The sequence below is a fragment of the Buceros rhinoceros genome, unplaced genomic scaffold, assembly GCF_000710305.1.
Source record: "Buceros rhinoceros silvestris isolate BGI_N320 unplaced genomic scaffold, ASM71030v1 scaffold13439, whole genome shotgun sequence".
In the NCBI taxonomy this organism is placed as follows: Eukaryota; Metazoa; Chordata; class Aves; order Bucerotiformes; family Bucerotidae; genus Buceros; species Buceros rhinoceros.
In genome coordinates, this window is record NW_010432187.1 from 9,999 (window position 1) to 30,729 (window position 20,731).

The 20,731-nt window shown below is 40.6% G+C and overlaps 1 protein-coding gene across 1 annotated transcript in view; it reads left to right on the forward strand.

Moving 5' to 3' along the window:
* Positions 1-20,731, forward strand: part of EPSTI1 (epithelial stromal interaction 1 (breast)) — a gene marked incomplete at both ends in the record, with an annotated part of 31,706 nt that overhangs the window by 8,321 nt on the left and 2,654 nt on the right. Inside the window, 3 exons of the mRNA XM_010143686.1 lie at positions 2,585-2,658; positions 15,124-15,217; positions 18,756-18,839. Of these exons, the coding sequence (XP_010141988.1) occupies positions 2,585-2,658; positions 15,124-15,217; positions 18,756-18,839 (252 nt within the window). The remainder of the gene's footprint in view (positions 1-2,584; positions 2,659-15,123; positions 15,218-18,755; positions 18,840-20,731) is intronic.

Here is a 20,731-nt window from a genome sequence, read left to right on the forward strand (position 1 = left end):
AAGAGTTTTAAACTAAAAGAGGGGAGATTTAGGCTAGATATAAGAAAGAAATTTTTTACAATGAGGGTGGTGAAACACTGACACAGGTTGCCCAGAAGAGGTGGTAGATGCCCCATCCCTGGAAACATTCAAGGTCATGTTGGATGGGGCTCTGGGCAACCTGATCTTGATGATGCCCTTGCTCACTGCAGGAGGAGTTGGACTAGATGACCTTTAAAGGTCTCTTCCAGCTGAAGGCATGCCATGATTTTATGATTATCCTTAGTTGGAGAATGTCCATTGTCTTACTCTCCCCATCTTAAGAAGGGATCCCAGGGTAAACCTCCAGAGTAGAAAATAGTCACACGAGCCACAAGTAAATAATTTCAATGTGCTGGAGTTTTCTTCAGGCACCATTCTGGTAGCAGAATAGCCGTTAAGATGTTTCCTTCTTTTTTATCTAGTGGGAGACGGGGTGATGTTGAAGAATTGTATTGTCAAAGTTAGTATCACTGTGTTTTTCTACTTAGGAGCTAGATCACAGCAATTCCTGTGAGCTTTGGATTTGAACTTTCGGGAGCTTTGCAATATGATGGTATCAAATGCATTTTCCGAGGTGAAGGAGTCAGCTTGCAGGGTTGAGCAGTGGTGGGGAAAATCCTGGGAGCTATTATTGGTGTCTTGAGGGTATCAATATCATCTTTGACAATAGTAGATGCCATCAGATTTCCTTTCTTCGTCTTTCCTTTCTTTTCCTGTAAATTGCTAAGTTCCACAGATGGGTAGGAGTATTTTGCCTAAAAAATAATCTGTCTCTGGGTGGAGAGGTTAGGAGCAAACAAGATATCCCTTGAACACTGTCAAAATTTCCCTGTGCTGTGAGGTGATATTCCTTACTTTAGTTAGATTTTTTAAAATTTTAATTGCATCGGTACTTCATACATTCTACTAATTTCTCAGCATGTCAAACAACCAAGCAACAGGATATCTTATTCAGAGATTTGTCTTCCTTCTTTTGTTTATTTTCCCATTGCCTTTTTCCAAATAACATCTCCAAAGTCATTTGCCTTCCAACAGTTTATATCATTACACAACATAGTGGCTCTTTTCCTATCTGCAGACATCTGACAGGATCTTTTTTTCTTAATCCAATACACGCCGAGGAGGAATTTGCACTTGTTCTGCAAATCTCTTCCAGACAGTCATTCTTCATCCAACTAAAAAATACCTACCCTGAAATCACTGAAGGCAAAGTAATTGAGTAACTGCCAGCAGAATTTTAATTTTTCTGAAATGTTACTGATTGCAGAACAGGAAGAAAATGATGGAGATGGGGGTTACAGCCCTGTTCTTAACAACACTTTGCCCCTTACATGCACACACACCCCACACACCCACCCCATTCTACCTGGCCTTGCACAATGCCTCTACGCAAGTACAGTGTCCTTTCCCTCATGTGGGGCTCTGACCAAATGGGCCATTCCCACCTACAGCTCGCTTCTCATTTCTCAAGGTATTGTCTGAAATTTCTAGGGCACTTTGTTCAGAGTTATGTCTGGTTGCTGGGTTACCAAACAATTACTTTTTTTTTCATTTTGAGGGTGGGCAATGAGCAGAGCGACAATCCGAGGTTGCAGTTTGTACAACATTCTAGTCATTGTGAACCTCGGGTGGGAACTCTTGTTGGAGCATCTCCCCACTAACTGAAGTGTGGGAACTTCTGCTCAAGATACAGCAAGGCTGAAATCCCAGCTGGCAATTCTAATTTGTGCTTTTAACACTCTGAACTGCCATTTGACTCCTCTTTCCACTGGACTTACCTACAGCCTGTGTGCCAAAAAAAAAAATATATTTGTTCTCCTGTTGACTGGAATTTAGCTTGAGCTACATGTTGCAGTTGCAGCAAGTTGTCTAGTTTCTGCTTTATTTTAATGATTTATTCTATGAGAATTTGGGTGGTGGGGCAGCTTAGACAACCCTTCCACTGGAAGTTATGTGCAATTTTATCTTAAAGGACTTAATCACTTGTGTGGTATCTAGATTTCTAGAGTAGTTTTAAGTGCCAAGGATTTGGTTGACTCTTGCACTGGGCATGGTATCTGAGGCAGAATAAGACGGGTTAAGTACAAATGTCTCACACTTTCATCTGTCTTAGCATGTGTTCAGCTGGCTAGTACCTAATGCTTCTGAAAGCCACAGGTCTACATCTACTCATATCACTGTGCTTTTGGTCCTGCCATCTGCTTTGGTGCAGAGGTTCATGTCTTCTGCCTTCTTACTAGGACCAATGTGGCATCAGTTATACTGAGAGATGACCCCAACAGTGCTGTGGCATGAGAACTGTGAAGGCTCACGAGGTGCTTTGTGAAGATACATGGGTCTGCCAGGACACAGTGTGGTTTTCTATTTCAGGCTGGTCTTTTGACTAGGAGCTGTTTGGTCATGTCTGAATACTTTTAAATTTGAGATTGGGTCTCTTTTGTACCCAACTGCTACTATAGTTGATCTAAAACCACCATATTGAAATACTTGAATTAAAATAACCAGTGTTTGTTTCTTCTGTACTGGAAATCTCAAGTATGTTTTCCTGTTTTTAATGCTGTAGGCGGAGAGACTTGAAGTCAAAAAAAGACAACGAGAAATGCAAAGAAGAGAGATGTTCCTTGAAGATCAATATTAGTACGTAAAATTTGAAACTTATGACCTAAATTTCCTCATCTGCATGTCCTTGTGTTTTTATTTATTTGTTTGCATTTGTCTGGTTTGGGACTCAGGAAGAGTTTGGCTTCTCTTGCTGTTTTTGGTTTTGCTTTTTGACTTGAAACTTTTCACTTCAGGGCAAGAGGCAATGGGCACAAACTGAAACACAGAAAGTTCATCCTGAACATCATGAAACACTTTTTTACTGGGAGGATGACTGAGCATGGGCACAGGTTGCCCAGGGGGATTGTGGAGACTCCATCCTTGGACATATTCAAAATTTCTGGGCAGCTGGCTCTAGGTGGCCCTGCTTGAGCAGGGGGTTGGACAAGATGACCTCCAGAGGTCCTTTCCAACCTCAACCACTCTGTGATTCTGAGAAATATTCCAAGCCTCCCCTATACCTTATTCTGTGAGAAATTTGTTCCAGTATATTTTTCTTAGCTTCTCAAAACGTACACTTTGAAACAAAAACTGTTGAATTATAGAACAACTTTGTGCTTGCTTTCTCTGACTGAATCAATATGTGATCATTCAATCCAAGACTAATTATCAAAACAGGTTGTAAATTAAATCTCTGCATATACATTTTAGTGACTAGTAAAGAAACCACACAGAGGTAATAAAGACTTCCTATATTTAGCATAGTCCTACAGCTTAAATTTAGAGATCTGCTCTGCAAACCTGTTTCCCAGGAATATTTTCTTAATGTCAGATTTAGATATGGCTTAACTCCTGACATAATTAATTCTATTGACAGTGAAGTTCCTGCCTTGCCAGTTCACTCTACCCTGTTTATTTATTGGATCCAAACCAATTCTATCACATAATTAACACACAATGCTGTTTAGTCACCTTTACCTTTTTTATCTTTGGCTCCCGAAATTACTCACCTGTGTTCTTAGCATGATTGATTGCTCTTTCCTCCTCCGTGACCTTTAAAGGAGTCACTTTTGTCCCATGCTAGAAGCTCCAGTTCCTTCATCATTTGCCCAGACTCTGCGCTCTGATGTATAGACATTTTGGTGCTTTCTCACTGATCTCAGCCTTTCTCATCTTTTTCCTTTTATTTCTTCCCATTTGGCTTTAGGTACAGCTCTTTTTTAAAAAAATACATTGCCAGTGTTTCTTTCTAGATATTGGTATTTTGCCTGCTCTTTGTCCTCTGCCCTGGTGTGGATTTCCCCTCCCCAACCCCCACCCCCCACCACTTGATTCCTCAGAATTTCTGAAGACCCTGCACAGCTTTAGATTTCTGCCTGTTCTTGACAGACTAGACACCTTCATGCTCTTTGAGCCTAACTCAACAATCTCATCAAATCTTTTCAGGGCAGGGTCCTCAGTTATGGGACTTTTTTTTTTTCCTGAGGAGATTGTCAGGGTTCTTACCTTTCCATTTAATCTAATTTTTTCTTAAGGCTTATCCAGCTATGAATAGAGACATATCTCTTCCTTTTCCTCACCTTCCCTGTCCGTATGGTTTTTTTGCCCAGGGTGAAATGAATTCTGTCAATCAGTACTTTTTCCATTAAAAGTAAGCTTGGTTCTGTCAAAAGCAAGCCCAAACCCTCTGAAATGCCTTCATGTGGGCAGCTGGTTGTTTCCCAGGTGGTGCAGGATCTCAGGCTGCCTGGGTACTGGGAAGAAGACTGCATAGCAGCTGTTCTGCCCACTGATTTAGGAAAGCATTTGAGCATTCAGCTAGTGTCATCTTAGGAAACCAAACTGACTAATGCAGCTGAAGGTGAAGATGGGCGAGTTCCATCGAAATTACATTCAACTATCAGATGATTATTTGTATGCACTGTGTGTCAAACATACACCAGGAGTGCACTGTAGATACTACACCTGGAGGAAGTGAGCTGAAAACATACCTACAATGAATGCAATTTTGGTACTCAAAAACCTCCCATGCTGTACAGAGTGACAGTAGTACCTTCCCTGGTCTGAAAGAATCCCTAGATGGGCAGCATCTTTACCACTGGATGTTCCCGAGTTTGGATTGCTAAGATGCATTGTCATTATGGAGCGCAGCATCCAAGAGTAATGGAAACATACTGTGCAACATCTCAAATCATATAAAATAACTCTGTGGAAGTACTGCCAGTTATTAGAGACATGTTCACGTACAAATGCTTGATATTTAAAGATGTGTTTTGGCCTACTATGCAAAAATGAATGACTCATTACTTCCACCATCTAACACCCTACATCTAGAGGCAGAGAACAAACATGAGGTCGTGCCCTTTTCCTCGCTGTCTCTGCTGGAGTATTTTGATCGCTTTCCCTGCTTGCTGGGAGAGGGGGGAAGGAGGGTCATGTGCTACATACGAAGCAATGACCTCTGCAAAGTTATGGCTTGTGGAGATGTTGCAAAAGATAAGCTGCCTTGTTAGTCTGTCCTCTGTTAACATCTGTAGCTGCAACATCACAGTTTTCCTGAGAAGATCAATGCCTACTCGCAGTCTCATTAGCTGGGAAACTTTTTAAAATTGATCACCACCTCCAGCTGTATCAGCCTCCACAGGGTACAGCCCAATCCCCTATGAAGTGATGCTTCTATGTGATGAGGAAAAGCCCTTAAGATTCTCACATCATTAACGTAGTCTGACAATAAGGTATGATGCTGCCCAGACATTTGGTGTTCTGATTAAATTCCTGTCACTATTTAAACGAAGAACTTCTCACTGAAATCCCCCTGTAACATGAAGTAAGTAAGTGCCAGAAGGAAAAATTGTCTGCAACCCTGTCTGTTGCCTGCAGAATACAGTTATTTCCTATCTCTTGAAAGCCTTGTTAGCTTCTTCAACTGGCCCTTAAAAGTCAACTGTATCTGTTACCACAGTTGCTTATGTGTTTAGGTCTTTCGAGAATGCGATCTAGACATGCATGCAGAGTGCTGTGGAAAAGTCTGCAAGCCTCTCTCTTTTGAAATCAGAAGCTCCTCTTACCCAAGTGGTCTCTGTTGGGTGACTAAACTGGACAAAACTCACAAGATATGTCCTAAAGTAGCTGTGTATAAAAAGCCTGAAGAGCACACAGGAGCAGACTTTAAGCTGGGAGAATTGCTGTATGGCAGGAGTGCTGTGGTTTGTCCTAACAGAGGAGAAGAACTTGAGGGATTTACTTGTGATAGCATTGCTGTGGTTCTGCCTCTGCAGATGCCAGATCTAGAAAATAAGGAGTATGTGTGCACTTTCCTACTTACACATGAAATGGAATTCTTCCTTCTGAGTAATGGTGTGTTGGATGCATTTTATACTGATGGCTTCGGGTAGAGACTGTGTTTCTGTGGGAGTGCATTAAAAGATAATGAATGCTTGTGTAATCCAAATGTTGCATTTGCTGATCCCTGTGAGGAAAGGACTGAGTGTTCATTGTTCCAAATGGGAATGAAGAAGAGGTTAGATGCTTGCTCAGGACTTTTTAGGACCTCTCTCCTTAGTTAGGACACAAAAAATGTCATTTAAACAGTAATGAGAGATGGCTACTTCATGACTTGCTTTTCTCTGTGGCTTGCTGTGCAGGCTGTATGAATCTCTGCCTGAAATGTAGTGTGTCTTACCATAACATTTTAGCCCAGCTCTCTAGTAAGGTGCTTTTATTGAATTTGGATTCGACTTTCCAGAAACTGTAGTGTTGGATGTGGTCCACTGTGTTTCTGATAGCTACCTACCTATTTATGTAATGGGAAAAGCAGTCTAGCACGTAGGTTTTTTTTTTTCAATAGCCCATGATGGCTGTTGTATCACTTCATCTTTCCCTTTGTTACATATTCATGCCTCTGTTTTTGTGAAGGCTGTACTCCTGTAAAAATTCCTGGCACTGCTGCACTTGGGTACATGTGTGCACTCAATATATTCTGCTCAGAATTTGGAACAGGGAACAGAATTTGCCAGAGTGCCTCTAAGTGTATATTCCACACACGATGCAAGAGGTTCACCAAACCAAGCTGATACACACTTGCCTGCCAAAGCAGTTTTCTCAAGTCATAAAACGCAAGAAAATAAAATTTGAATCAAGCCAGATTTTTAAATTTATTTATCTATTTTTACAGGATAAATACTAGTGTCCTTGCCAGTTTTCAGTCCCCTATGATGTGTGTTTCAAAGAGCCGGCTGGTAACAAATTTTCCCCACAGAAGTGCAAATGTAAACCTGATCAGACTTTTAATTGAGGTTACTAGAGAGAATGAAAGAGGGCTCACAACAAACCAGTTTGCAGCCTTGAGAATCTTTTGTTTGTGTCTTTTTACCACAATGGTCTTCGTTTTGTTCATTTGCTCCTGATTATTTTAAGCGTTGTCAATTATTTAGCTAACAGGCAGAAAACTAGGCTTTTATAGACATCCAAAGGGACTCTCTTGAGTGTAATAATGAAGGCAGTTTATTGAATGCCTGTGAGGTTGCTTTCTAATTGTACGCATTAATCTGCCCATGCAAGCTGGCTGAAAATATAGAAGCAGATTGCACATGCAGATGGAGCACACAGAATGGAAGATCTATGCAATAGTCTTATACAAAACTGCATTTTCCTTAAAACTGGATTTATGCTTATTATTTCAGATAAAAAAATGAAACTTGATTGTCTAAAATAACTTCCAAGAATATTGGATGAGTTGGTGGGAGGAAAGAATAGTCTAGCTGTATTATTTCATCCAGCCAGGAAAACAAACAAACAAAAAAAACAAGTGGGTTGACAGGAAGATTAGTTTTGGGTGTGGGTAGAAAGTGATGAAAATAATTCAACTGAGAAAGTTGCTTTTTTTTTTTTTTAAACCTCTTTTTATACTTTCTTGGAGCCTTATACCTGAAGTGAACTAGTGCCACATTTCTTTGTTCTTATCCCAAAGAACAGGAACACATGCTCAAGAACTTGCAGACAAGAAAGCCTACTAGCCAAAGATAGCACAGTTTTGATCACTATCATTAGATCTATCAAAGTCCTCCTTAGTATGCTTGTGTATTACTCCAGTGAAGCTTGTGAATACTGTATTAAGATTGGTGTGTGGCTACTGGAAGGATTTGTGCTGGTCAGTTATAGAATCTTAGAATCATCTTGTTGGAAGAGAATTTTAAAATCACCATGTCCAACCATTCACTCTGCACTGCCAGCGTTCCTAAACCATGTCCCTCAGCACCACATCCACACGGCTTTTAAACACTTCCAGGGATGGGAACTCCACCACCTCCCTCGGCAGATCCAATACTCCACAATGATTTCTGTAAAGAAGTTCTTCCTGATATCTAAGCTAGATCCCCCCTTGTTATGAAAATACCCCGCAAGCAATTATAAATAAACAATACGGGTTTTATTAAGTTCCTTTAAGCAGGTTCAAATGATGTCTGGTCAGAAATTTTTACACAGAACAATACCTTACATGTAACTGACAACAAGGGTAAACAGGTTTCACCAGTAAACCAGCTCAGACAGAAATCTGAATACCTTCTCTTTACCAATGCAAATTAAGACCTATTTACCAACGATCTAGGGAGGACGCATTCACGATAACATTATCTCCACTAACTAATAGAGGAATCTCCTGCTTACAGAAACACAAATTCTTAACAAAATATTGTCACTAGCGTCCCAGCTCCAATATTTCGAAGCCTCTGTTCTAATGTCTTAGAACAGAGCGAGATCCCTCCCTCTGCCCCAGCTTGTACTCCGAGAAGAGACAGAATAAACTCTCTGATTCTTGATTCTGCATTCTACGTTCTGCTTTCTGCTTTTTCTGCTTTTCTGCTATCTCTTCGACAAGACTCCCATTTTTATAGTAGACAAATGTGCACTGTGGCCAATATCAGAAATGGGGTGCAAATGAGTTTTCAGACTCGCAGGCTCCCTCTCCACAGGGGTTCAAAGCCCTGCTTTGTGCAAACTTAGGGGCACGAGTACCTTATGAAGGTGGAAGGATGGCTGAGATCCTTGTCAGGGCGACTGCCTGTCTCTGCCTTTGTTTCAACACAGGAAGGGTAGTTAACAACCATGACACTCCTGGAGCAACTTTTCTTTTTTCCGGCCATTTCCTCTTGTCCTGTCACTTCTTATACAGGAGAAGAGACCAACCCCCACCTCTCTGCAACCTTCTTTCCAGTAGTTATAGAAAGCCATAAGGTCTCCCCTCAGCCTCTTTTTCTCCAGGCTAAACAACCCCAGTTCTTTCAGCTGCTCCTCTAGACTTGCTTTCTAGACCCTTCACCAGCTTTGCTACCCTTCTCTAAACACCCTCCAGCACCTCAATGTCCTTCTTGAAATGAGAGGCCCAAAACTAGACACAGTATTCAAGGAGGGGCCTCACCAGTACAGAGTACAGGGGGACAATCATGTCCCCTACTTCTGCTGGCCACACTAGCGCTGAAACAAGCCAGGATGACTTTGGCCTTGTTGGCCACCTTGGCATGCTGCTGGCTGATACTCAATCTGCTGTTGACCAGCACCCTCAGGTCCTTTTCCACCGGGCAGCTTTCCAGCCACTCCTCCCCAAGCCTGTAGCACTGCAGGGGGTTGTTGTGGCCAAGTGCAGGACCCAGCACTTACTCTTTTTGAATTTCATACTACTGGCCTCAGCCCATTGATCCAGCCTGTCCAGATCCCTCTGTAGAGCCTCCCAATCTTCAAGCAGATTGATACACCCACCCAACTTGGTGTCATCTGTGAACTTACTGAGGGTGCACTGAATCCCCTCATCCAGATCATTGATAAAAGATGTTGAAGAGAACAGGCCCCAATACTGAGCCCTGAGGAACACCACTGGTGACCGGCCGCCAACTGGATTTGACTTCATTCACCACCACTCTCTGGGCCCGGCCATCCAGCCAGTTTTTGATCCAGCACAGAGTACAGTCTTCCACACCACAGGCAGCCAGATTCTCCAGGAGAACGCTGTGGGAAACAGTGTAAAGGCCTTACTAAAGGTCAGGTAAATAACATCCACGGCTCTTTCCGGACAGCCTTTCTTCCCAGTAAAAGGCATTGCAGATGACCCGTCTACATCATACAGGAATTTAATTGGTTAATTATTTCACATAGTAATTTTTCACCTTATAGCTTCCAGTGAAAGTTGAATCCCCCACCCACAAGCACACTAAAAAATGATATTAGTTCATGCTGACAACTTTGCACATGGATGATGTTTGTTTTTCCTTCTTACCCAAAAATGGACACTTGTGCTGCAGGTATGGGTTAGAGTCGAGGTACAGGGGAACCAGAATCCATGCAGAGTCGAGGGCGTGTTTGTTGCTGACAGACAGATGTTTTTGCTACTTTGTCCCGTGTCATGGCCCAGCTGTGGGAAACATGGCAGTTTCTTCTAGCCTTCTGAACTTACTTAAACCTTATAAACTTCTTGCTGTGGTAAACCTCGGCAAAGAGGAGGGGATGTGAGAGGAGGCGTGTATAACCGTATACCAGCAAAAGCCATTGGTATCCCCACTGAGGCTACTTGCAACTTTCTCGAGAGCTTAATTTTGAAATACATATCTTAGGTGAGATATTATTTTCACAAATAGTATTATCGGCCCTCCCCAGCTTCATTCCCAATCTAGCAAATGATTTTCATCAGTGAAAATCCTAACTACATCACCGTTTGAAGTCTCTCTTCATCTCCTGACATAGAATCTATGGGAAACATGCATAAATGGACAACAGTCTCATGGACCTATGCATCAACTTCTGGAAATTCTTCTATTTTAACATTTGATTGCCACATGACAGAGGAACAGCAAAGGCCCTAGTACCAGCCAGACTGGCTTGTGGGTCATAGCAAGCGTCTGACCAGGATGCATATGGCAACTCACAAGACCAAGCCCTCACTGAGAAGGAAACAAGGGCATCAGTAAGAACACAGCCAGCATGGACCTTACTGGAATGAAGGGCAGCTGTGGTAGTAAAAAACCCCCTGATGTTAATTTCTACAAAAGCTGAGGAAGATGTTACACTTAGCCAGTTAAATATGTTGAAGTGGGGAGAAGAGTTGATATGCTTGAGGGTGCTGCCAAAAGATGCATCTTGAATAATACTTGGTTTTGGTTTTGAGAGGGGGAGTCCTTTTGTTTAAAAACCATCATGAAACTTCTGGGTAGATGTGTGAAACTAACGTTATGTATGCATTATGCATGGTTCTTAGTTTTTTAGTTGAATTGGAAGAAAATGGACAAATATCACTTTAGCATTGTTTACTGACAATTAATTCAAAAGCTGATGTGTCCATGTTATTCAGCACTAGATGCTCCTTTTGTGGTCTTAGTAACTACTCATGTTGTCTGCTCTCTGAAATAGCTATAATGATTTACCTGGCTTGGGATTCTTCCTGATTATTTTCTGTTACTGTTTTTAAATGGCTTTTAGTATACTTGCAGATGTTCATTAGAGCAGAATTGTGATGCTGGAGGTCCTGCAGCTTGAGAAAACAAGGAGTTGAGGTGTTGTCTTGTTTTCAGCAGTAATAAGAGTGGCCATTATCTTTTAAAAATTGTCAAGAGCAATAAATAGATTTATGATATATTAAAAAGTCTTGTGCTGCTTTTTTTTCTAAAGCACTAGCATAAAAGCCAGTATATTTTTCTGTATCCTGGCATTTCACTATCCATCAATTAAAGAAAAAGGACTGCCACTGGTTTCATGGGGAAGGAAGACATTTTAATTGATGCATTTTTAATGTTAGTCTGTGAAACAGACTTAAAGCCAAGAACTTTAAGTGTAGGCAGAAAAAATATATTCTTTACATCTTTGTTCTGAAAGGAATACAGTCTCAAATGAAAAGCTTAGCAAGCAGTGCTGTGCGACTCTTGGGTGGAGGAAGATGCTGGTGCCTAAGTCCGTATCCCTATTCAAGTCCCTAAGGATGAACCTTTTTCGGGACTGGCTCTTCTATGTGCCTTGTAGATGTGACAGGAGTTAAGACCAAATGACACTCAAAGTTAAAGACTTTATTCTGCACAGGAATTTAGAGCTTAGGTCCTGCAATGAGATCAGTTGTGGATCTTCAGATCCTCCACAGCTGCACGCTGGAGTCAACTGTGGAGCTTTCTGCTTCTTGGCTCTCAAGGCTGGTGACCCTGTTAGAGCAACTCCTACCTAGACCAAAGAAACCTAGGCTCACTCTGGCTTTTATATCCACCCCCTTGTCTCACCACAGTGGGAATGTGGACAGCACATGCATTTATTCCAGAACAATAGGAAATACATGTGCATTCAGTGATCTACAAGTAGCTTGTGAGTGCAGGGTGCCAGCTCTAAATCCCTAAATTACACCATTCTCAACAGAACATCTAGAAAATTTATGTTTCTGCATTTTACATGTACTTGTTGAGCTTCAAGTGTATGCTTTTATGTAACAGCTTTTAAGAAAGGACTCTGCCCAAAGAATAGTTGTGGAATGTAACGCTGTATATCCGAGGACCCACAGAAGGCATCTGCAACATGGGTTGATTTCCACAGTCACGCACTGTCCCCTCCTAGCATGTGACTCAAGGATGCTGGCAGCAGAGACAATATTTTCCCATGACAGCTCTTAAGAGTATTTCAGTCCCCGAATCCAGTATTGTGCTTCACTCCCCCACAGCTGCATCTTTAGTAATAAATAAAACACTGTCAATCACTGTTGCTTTTGAGGCCAACAGGCCTAAGACTACCTGCTTCCATTGCTAGCAAACTTTTTTACCTCCCAAATTGAGGCAGCTGCATCTGAAGTGCCTGTTGGGGTTACCTGTGGTTGTTCTTCATTCCCAGACAGAAGTCAGGAGTTATTTGGGAAAGTGCTGTTTGGAACAGGTCAAAACTATTCCAGGTGCTGTTAGCACAGAAGAATGAGTTTCCATGCTAAGAGTATTGCCTGCTGCTAATAAACGTACCAGTGTGGGAGTAGCCTATTTTAATTAGCAGAGCAAAGGGCTTGTTCCCAGTGGTGTAATGGAAAACAAGGCTACCGAGAAAGTCAAAATTTCCTCATAAGATTGCTCCAACTTAACCAGTGCTTCTGAACAGCTGTCTTCCCTTCAACTTGATGCTTAGGGGTAATAAGAGCTCAGATTAACAGCCTGTTAGGAGGGTGCCATCTTCTTGGTTTGTCTAAGTTTTGGATCTTCTTTTGCCTAGCTATTTTTGAAGGGTATCAGAATGCTGCTGTATTTAGATTAATTTCTTCAGTTTATGCTCTTCTTTCCTTAATTAGTTTCCAGGAACACATTTTGTTAGCATCTCTGATTAGCCCTTGAAGTTCTAGCAAGCGAGTGAGATGTGCTCCAACTGTCTAAATGTGGAACACCTATGGACACTTTAATATGCTGATTTCCTTCTGGAGATAATGCTTTCCTCTCTGGAACATTAATTGAACTGTCATCTCTCCGACTTCTCCCTTTCCGTGCAGCATGGCTTATGCTATGCTCTGCATTGTTATGGTATAGGTAATATTATGAAAAATACCATTCAGACAATATTTTGACAGTCTGGCTACTCCAGATTGATTGCTGGGTGTCCATAGAGATGATACACAACAAATTAACATCTATGACTGACTTGACTGAGTTTGTGTCAGGTTTGGAAACCTGAGTCCCTTTCTTGTGATAGGGATGTTTTGTTAATGTATTACTTAATTCGGTGCATAGGGTGTTGTATGTATTGAAAGGCAGTGCACAGTCTTGCTGAGAAACTTTATTTTCTTCCACTCTTTTAATATTTTTTGTAATACCAGAACTGATTTAGCTTTTCACCTATTGCTGTGCTGATCTGGGAAATGCAGTGTCTTAAACCCCCACTCCATTTTAATGGAAATAAGGAAACTTCCACATACCCCATGGCATTCTTTTGCTATCCATAAGGAATTAGGATATCCAGGTATACCACCAAGTTGCCAGGTATTTCTTTGCAGAGCTTCAACCTTCTCAGATGAATTCCAGACTTTCTGTAGGAGTTCTCAGTCATTCTGCTGAAGAAAAAAAAAAGCTATTTGAACGATTTTAGCATAGGTAGACAAACACAAATTCTGCAATTTAAAACTTCAAGTTCCCAAAATTTTTGTGTGCAATCTCCCCACTCAACCTTTCATACTTCATGGAAAAAATGTGTGTGCTTAACATTTGGGTAAGAAGACTATTATTTTATTTAAACATTATATACAGGTGCTTTGTAGTTCAGGGAACCTTATGTGTTCACTTGGTTCTTTCTGTATTGTGCATCGTTAACTGCCCAGGTAGTGGAGGAAAGGGAGCTGAACTGGGAATGTTGAGACTCTAAAAGCATGGCTTGCTACAGCTTGAGCAAGTACTCTGTACCGGAAGTTTCATCATGGTTTTGTATTGCATAGAATAGCAGAGAAGTTGTTACGGGTTCTTATTCTTTCTCCCTACTTCTTCTCAATACCAACTGACCAGCAGGACATTTTCCAAAAATGCATCTATTCACCATTTCAGATCATGGAGTGAAAGATAGTATCACACTTCATAGTCTGTTTTAACAGTTTGTCATCATCGCTCTTTGGCAGCCAAGGTTTTACTGAAAAGTAAGTAGCTGTCTTTGGTGGTGGTATCTTCTCCCAGACAGAGAGAGCTGGTTGCCTTGTTGGCAGAGTAAATCTTTATGTTAAATGCCTCTTGAAGCACTCTTTCTTCTCTCACTTCAGTGCTTTATGTTTTCAAGCTGTATGCAGAGATAAAAAATTGCCTTTTTCCTCTAACTCCCTTCTTTTGAGTGAGCAGACTTGAACAGATACGCCTGGAACTGCAGGTTGGGAAAGCGATTCCTGATCATGGCACTGAAATTCCTATTCTTAACATTAGTTTATGTTGTTGCTTGTGATTTTGTTTAACTGTACTTGGTTGAAGCTGTAAGCAAAGTGATGCTACTTTGAAAATATGGTCTGTAAGGGATGTGATTAGAAAACTAAAATTGCCCTTGCCAGAATAAGAAATGACAATGTTGTGCAATTCTGCTTCAGCTGAAGACAAGCATTTTTTTAAATTTCACAAAATGCTTCAAAATCTTTCTACTTGATTAAGTAATCTGTTGGATGGCTGCATTGTATTAACCATGATGGAAATTTCCTTAAAATAGTATTTTAAATGACTTATCTGAGATTTATAGTTCTGGTAAAAGGATTTGCAACAATTCAGTGAAGTAGTTGCATCCAGATAAAATCCAATATTATGCGAGTCTGTATTATAGGAGCTTTACAATGAGGAAAGAAAACATAGCCACTCTAGACCCCAAATATGCAAATGACAATAATAGTTTGCTTAAAAATTTCTCTCAGCAAATGTCTTACCTTGTTCTATATCCTCTGTTCCACTTCATTCTGTCTATCTCCATAACCTTTTGTTCCACCTGTGAAGTTTTTCAGCAGTCACATGATAAAATGTCTAGGCTAGATTCCAAGGGTGGGATAAAAAGCTGTATTTATTTTTATGGAAGCACTAACAATTCTGTTTGGATTGCATTTCTTTGTAGCAAAAACAATGAATTATTGAACAGATTGGACCTCGGTTTGCCAAAGAGTGATTCGTGTCAGATTGCTCATCATGGCCCAGAATCTTCAGCATGGGTAAGCAAAACCATGGCACATACTATATTTTCAGTCAGCTTTCCAGGTGTTGTCAATAGCGTAATACTGGAATATTCTAATTGAACTTAATTGCTTAGACATAACTCAGTGAGTACCGAGGAGTCTTTTTGGGTGAATGAGATTGCCTGCATTGTATCTTACACACTGGCAGACTATCCTACATAGTCAGGGACTGCCTTTATGACTCATAGATCTCTTTCTGATAAACGAGACACAGATTTATTTTCTAAGGTCAGATAAAAATCTTAAATGTGCTTTGTGCCCATCTGTTGGTGGCAAGCTTTTGTGAAATCTCAAGTAGTTTGTGTCAGCAGATGTTTTACTGCATTGAAAATCTAATCAGAAGAGAAGATTATTTCTCACTGCATTCTAAAAGCGCTTCTATAGACTGCTTGGGGACTTTGTCCCAGTTTGAATAAGCCTGGTAAGTATCAATGTAATTAGGAAATTGATAAAGTATCGCTCCAGTTTCATTATTTTAATTGCCTCAGAAAGGCTTTTTCACGTATGATTAGTCTCTTCGTGTCTAAACCAAGCTTTCCTACTCATGTAAAATATTGCAGTGAGGAATATTAACCCTGAGACAGAAGAATTTCTCCTTCAGGGAGGTTTACTGGTGGGGGAAGATGGAGAGCAGGCAGCCAAGCTCACAGAAATTGTTTTTTGCAAGCAATAGTTGTTAGTCAGCAGAAACTTGGAAGTATCCAGTCTGGTCATCCCTATGTTGTATACAACCTTGAATGCCAACAGTTGAGTGAAGGGAGGGAAAGATTTACCTCCATATTTCCTCAGAAGCCTTCAAAATGTGCAAGACCCTCCCATTACAGAAATAGCTGCAAACAGAAATATGTAACAGCTATGTCTTGACACTAGTATCTCTTTCTGGGTCTCATTGCAGGAAAAAGGAAGGTAGTAATACATTCCCCTTTGATTCCTCATGTGATTTTGTGTCTCTGAAAACCCTAAGAAATCTTAACATATATGAACAGGTATATAGCTTGAAGGAGCCAACTTCTGCTCACTATTGCTGGGCAGAAGGTCAGTTGCAGGAGAGTGGCTTTCAGACTGTCTTTTGTAGTCCTGGGCAGACAAGCAATCTGAAGGACTACAGAAAGGGATAAAAGATATCTTGACACCACTTCTGCCTCCTTCTCGAAGCATCTGAGACTCCCAGCAGTGGGGAGTTCATTCTTTTTTAGGGAAGACCCACCTCTGCACCCTTTCATGTGGTGTGAGCATTGAACCATGAAGACAAATGAGCTCATGTCCCCAAGTCTGACTTGGATTTCAGTGTTTTGGTGTGGTGGCTTCCTATCTATACAGAAGTGGGTGAATAGATGAAGGAGCACTGAGTTCTTTCAGGTGTACGTGTCCAGCTTTTAGCCTTTGCCTTACACTTCACCTGCCTATGTGTGCCTTTCTCGTTCCAGTTTTCTAAGGGTTTCATAGTTCATCTTCAGCTTTGTTAGTAGCCAAGCAGGTAAAATATACAGTTTATCTGTACTGTTCTTTAATGCTGTCTGATACTATACATGTCTTTTGCATCGCAGCATTTCTATAGCTTTGTTAATCAATTTATCACTTGCTTATAATGCAGCAATGCAGTTAGCAAAATGTCTTCCCAGCCAACTTGGGTGATGTACAGTCTATAGGCATATGCACAGCTTCTGCACTGTGAGTGAGGAGTCTGAAGCACACAACCAATGAGTTGTTATCTAAATAAACTTGGCATAGTACCAAAATGCTAAAACATTGGGAAAACTTGAACTCTAATTTTGATATTATCTTGGACTTGTCCTTTGTCTGGAGTAATTAAAAGATTCAGGAGCAATGTATTTGAAATAGAGAAGTGTGATAAGCTTAGGAAGTGTCTGACATGCATGCTAAAAGGGAGGTCATATATATGTATATGTGATATTTTAAAGTTAAAATTAATGATCTAAAAGTGTTTGGGACAATGTAACGTTGATTGAATTTTTTCCCTCACATCATTTGTTTAATAGTGGTATTAATTTAGCACACCTAGTTCAAATATCAGTGTCAAATATTACTTGATGTGCATGAACAGATTTAAATTCTTTGGAGTGGCTCTGTCATAGGTGACTTTTTTGGCCTGCTTATTTAATCAAGCTGATAATTAATTTCAATCCTTTCTTTCAAAGTGTTACTTATCCTGTGTAGATTTTTATTGTCTTCCAACTTGATTAACATACACTCCACACAATTCTCCAAACCATTACAGAGAATAATGAATAGTATTGGACCCAGAATGAGTCTCCCTGGACACATGTAACAACTCCTCCCAGCTCAAAATTGAGCTATTAATAATCGCTTCCTCTATTCAGTCTTCTTAGCAAATTATGTGCCTGTTGCTTCAATGGTGTCATTCTGTATGCATATATCAAGTTTCAAGAACATTGTGTAGGCCTGCAACAAATTTCTTGCTAAAGTCAAGCCTGCAAACTTCGTGTATTAAATTATACTGGCTTATTATTTAGCATGATACTCTGTCCCTGCTCAAAGATTTTAGAGTACAAGTTCCTGTGTATAAGATCCTAAGGATCCTATAAGATCCTAATGGCAAGCTGGCTCTATGCTAACAACAGCTTGTGAAAGACCAGGGCTCGTTATTGTAATGAAAACCTGCTACACAGTTAAATACATTATTAACGATGTGCAGTTTAGATTTTCAGTTCTCTTGGCTGCCTCAGAAATCATATATCAGATTTGATCTCTCAGCTTCTGTTGCCCTACCTCCACAAATCATAAAATTGTAGAATGGTTTGGGTTGGAAGGGACCTTAAAGATCATCTAGTTCCAAACCCCCTGCCATGGTCAGGGACGCCTTCCACTGGACCAGGTTACTCAAAGCCCCGTCCAGCCTGGCCTTGAATACACATGGAGTGGCGCATGCACACCCTCTCCGAGCATCCTGTTCCAGTGCCTCACCACCCTCACAGTGAAGAACTTCTTTCTTACATCTAATCTAAATCCACCCTCTTTCAGTTTAAAGCCATTAGTCCTTGTCCCATCACTACATGCCCGTGTAAAAGGTCCAGCTTTCTTGTAGGCCCCCTTTAGGTACTACCTTTCCACAAGTAACCCTGGGTTCACTTCTGTTACTAGGCCTCCATTCTGCTTTGTTTTCTTGGTAATATTTTCAGTACTTTTCTTTCTTCTCTGACTATCCCATCTCACTGTCATATATCCCAACTATGTTTCCTGGCTGCTCGGAGTATCTTTATGCAGGCTGCTAGGACACAGAATAGCATGTGCTGTGACTGACTGCCTTGTTGTGATGCGCGGGTGGACATTCAGTCAAACTGAATGACTGAGATGCTTTAAACCACTTCTTGTTTAAATTCTAGTCTTGAGAATAATCTATTTTTAAAGTAACTGGAATCATTCAACCATTTCTGTTTTTTTAATCACCTGTATAATGATTTGGGAATAACATTTGGAATTTTGGCCTCCCTCTCTCCATACCAATATGTTTGTATTCTCTGCTGAACAACAGATGAGAAGCCATACTTACAAGCAAGCTCTTCAAGAGGATGAAAACAGAAGATTAGAGGAAATGAAGCAAGAACAACGGAGGAAGGTAATTATACATTAACAATTTGCATATTGTGTCATTTTTGCATGCTGTGAAACCAATTAAATACACTGATTACTTGTAGCCTACGCACAGAGCTTCTCTTCATCAAAAGTGATTCGGTCACTGTTTTCAAATACTGTGGGAGAGATGAGCCAAACTGTAAAATTTGGATAGGACAGGACAATTATCTTCTGGGTTCAAGGCTATTTGCATCTGGATGACTAGCTCCACTTTGCCTCTCCATTTGAACAACTGTGCAGAGCATTTTTTGACCATGGTACCTGATTTCACAGGCTGAGGAAACCAATTTGCTCTCTTTCAGAGAAAAGTAATTTTACTGAGATATTCACGATGATCTCAGACTCTGAACAGTCTCTTTCTAGAGAATTGAGGCCCAAGTGCCCTGCCTTCCCAAATGGGGATGTGGAAGCACTTGGATTTGCTGTTAAGTCTGTATGTCTCTCTGTTCCCTTGCTAACTACCTAAATGAAGAGTTTTGAATCATCTAAAAAGCGAGCACTCTGTTACAGCAAGTTTGAACTCCATCTTCAGTGTATGTGGCATGCATTCCTGAAATGCATTTGAACCACTGTAGTCCCTCTGGCACAGACTTGGGTGCAAGTTCCACATAAAGCTCACCTACACAAGACGACAGTGCTGTGCTAAGTTATCTTGTCTTAGCTCCAGGTCTGACTGTGCAAGTATGGGGATGGTATCATTTGAAAATAAGTTTAGCAAATAATTTGAAAACACACTAACAAATCCTGAGCCTCTTGTTATGCCTCTGCTGTTACTAACATTCAAATCAACGTTAAGCTACTTGCCCAGTAGCAGAATCTTAGTGCAACAAATTCCACGCAGTGAGTTTCTGCTGGAACTGGACAAGGGACTCAGCCCTCTTATGGATATCTCTCTTTAAATGTTGAGGATAAATGTCCTCATTTCATAGTATTCTAGCAACCAGGATGGTGGAAACAAAAGGCGGGGAAAAAGAGAGGCTCTTAATTGCTTTCCCATCAGGTGTGTGCTTATTCCCAGGAACTACACAGAGGAAAAATTTTTGAAGGCTAGTCCTGATGATGGGTGTAAGAGTGGTAGCTGTTGTTTTCTTTCCACTGATTCTTCCAAAGAGAAAATAACTGGAGATGTGAATTATCACACCCCTACTTTATGAGTTTGGTTTAAGGGACTAGACTCCACCAATTTCCACAGATTGCTAAGAAGGTATTGTCTCCTAAGGCTGCTCATGCTTCGTACACGGTTCCAAGTGCTCCTTGACTTCACAGTTGCTGGTACCTATTGCGCAGAGTAATGAGCTACTTACCAACCTACTGTAAATAATATTTATTTTAAAGTCTCCAGTAATTGTTCCTTGGATATATGTTGGCTCGTTTCTACTTCAAACTAGTATTTATGAAGGTAGTTGTGAATTCTGTCTTGTGTGTACCTCCTAGCACAGCGTAGCTATAAAACATATAGGTATTGTCAGTTCCCTTGTTTTTTTCAGAACAGGTTTTAGTATGTATTGCTTGATTTAGAAATTTTCAGTACGCTGTGGACACCACATCATATAGACACAATATATTTCAGGACATTGCTCCAAGAGAGTACTCAGCATATTGAAAAGTCAGATACTGGGTTTTAATTTTCAGGTTGAATAGTTATTTAAAACAGTGAAAATTAAGGTTGGGGTTTTTTATTTCTTAATCCTGTTTCTTCTTTCAGGGCTAGACAAATATTGATACACAACACATTCACAGTTATTGATTTTCTCCATACATTTATTGCATAGTTCTTATTTAATGTTCCACTTAAATTGATTTTTTTTTAACTTTTGTGGTTCTATTCAGTTATTGAAGCTTTTATCTAACCGCATCACTTTATTTTAGTTCCTA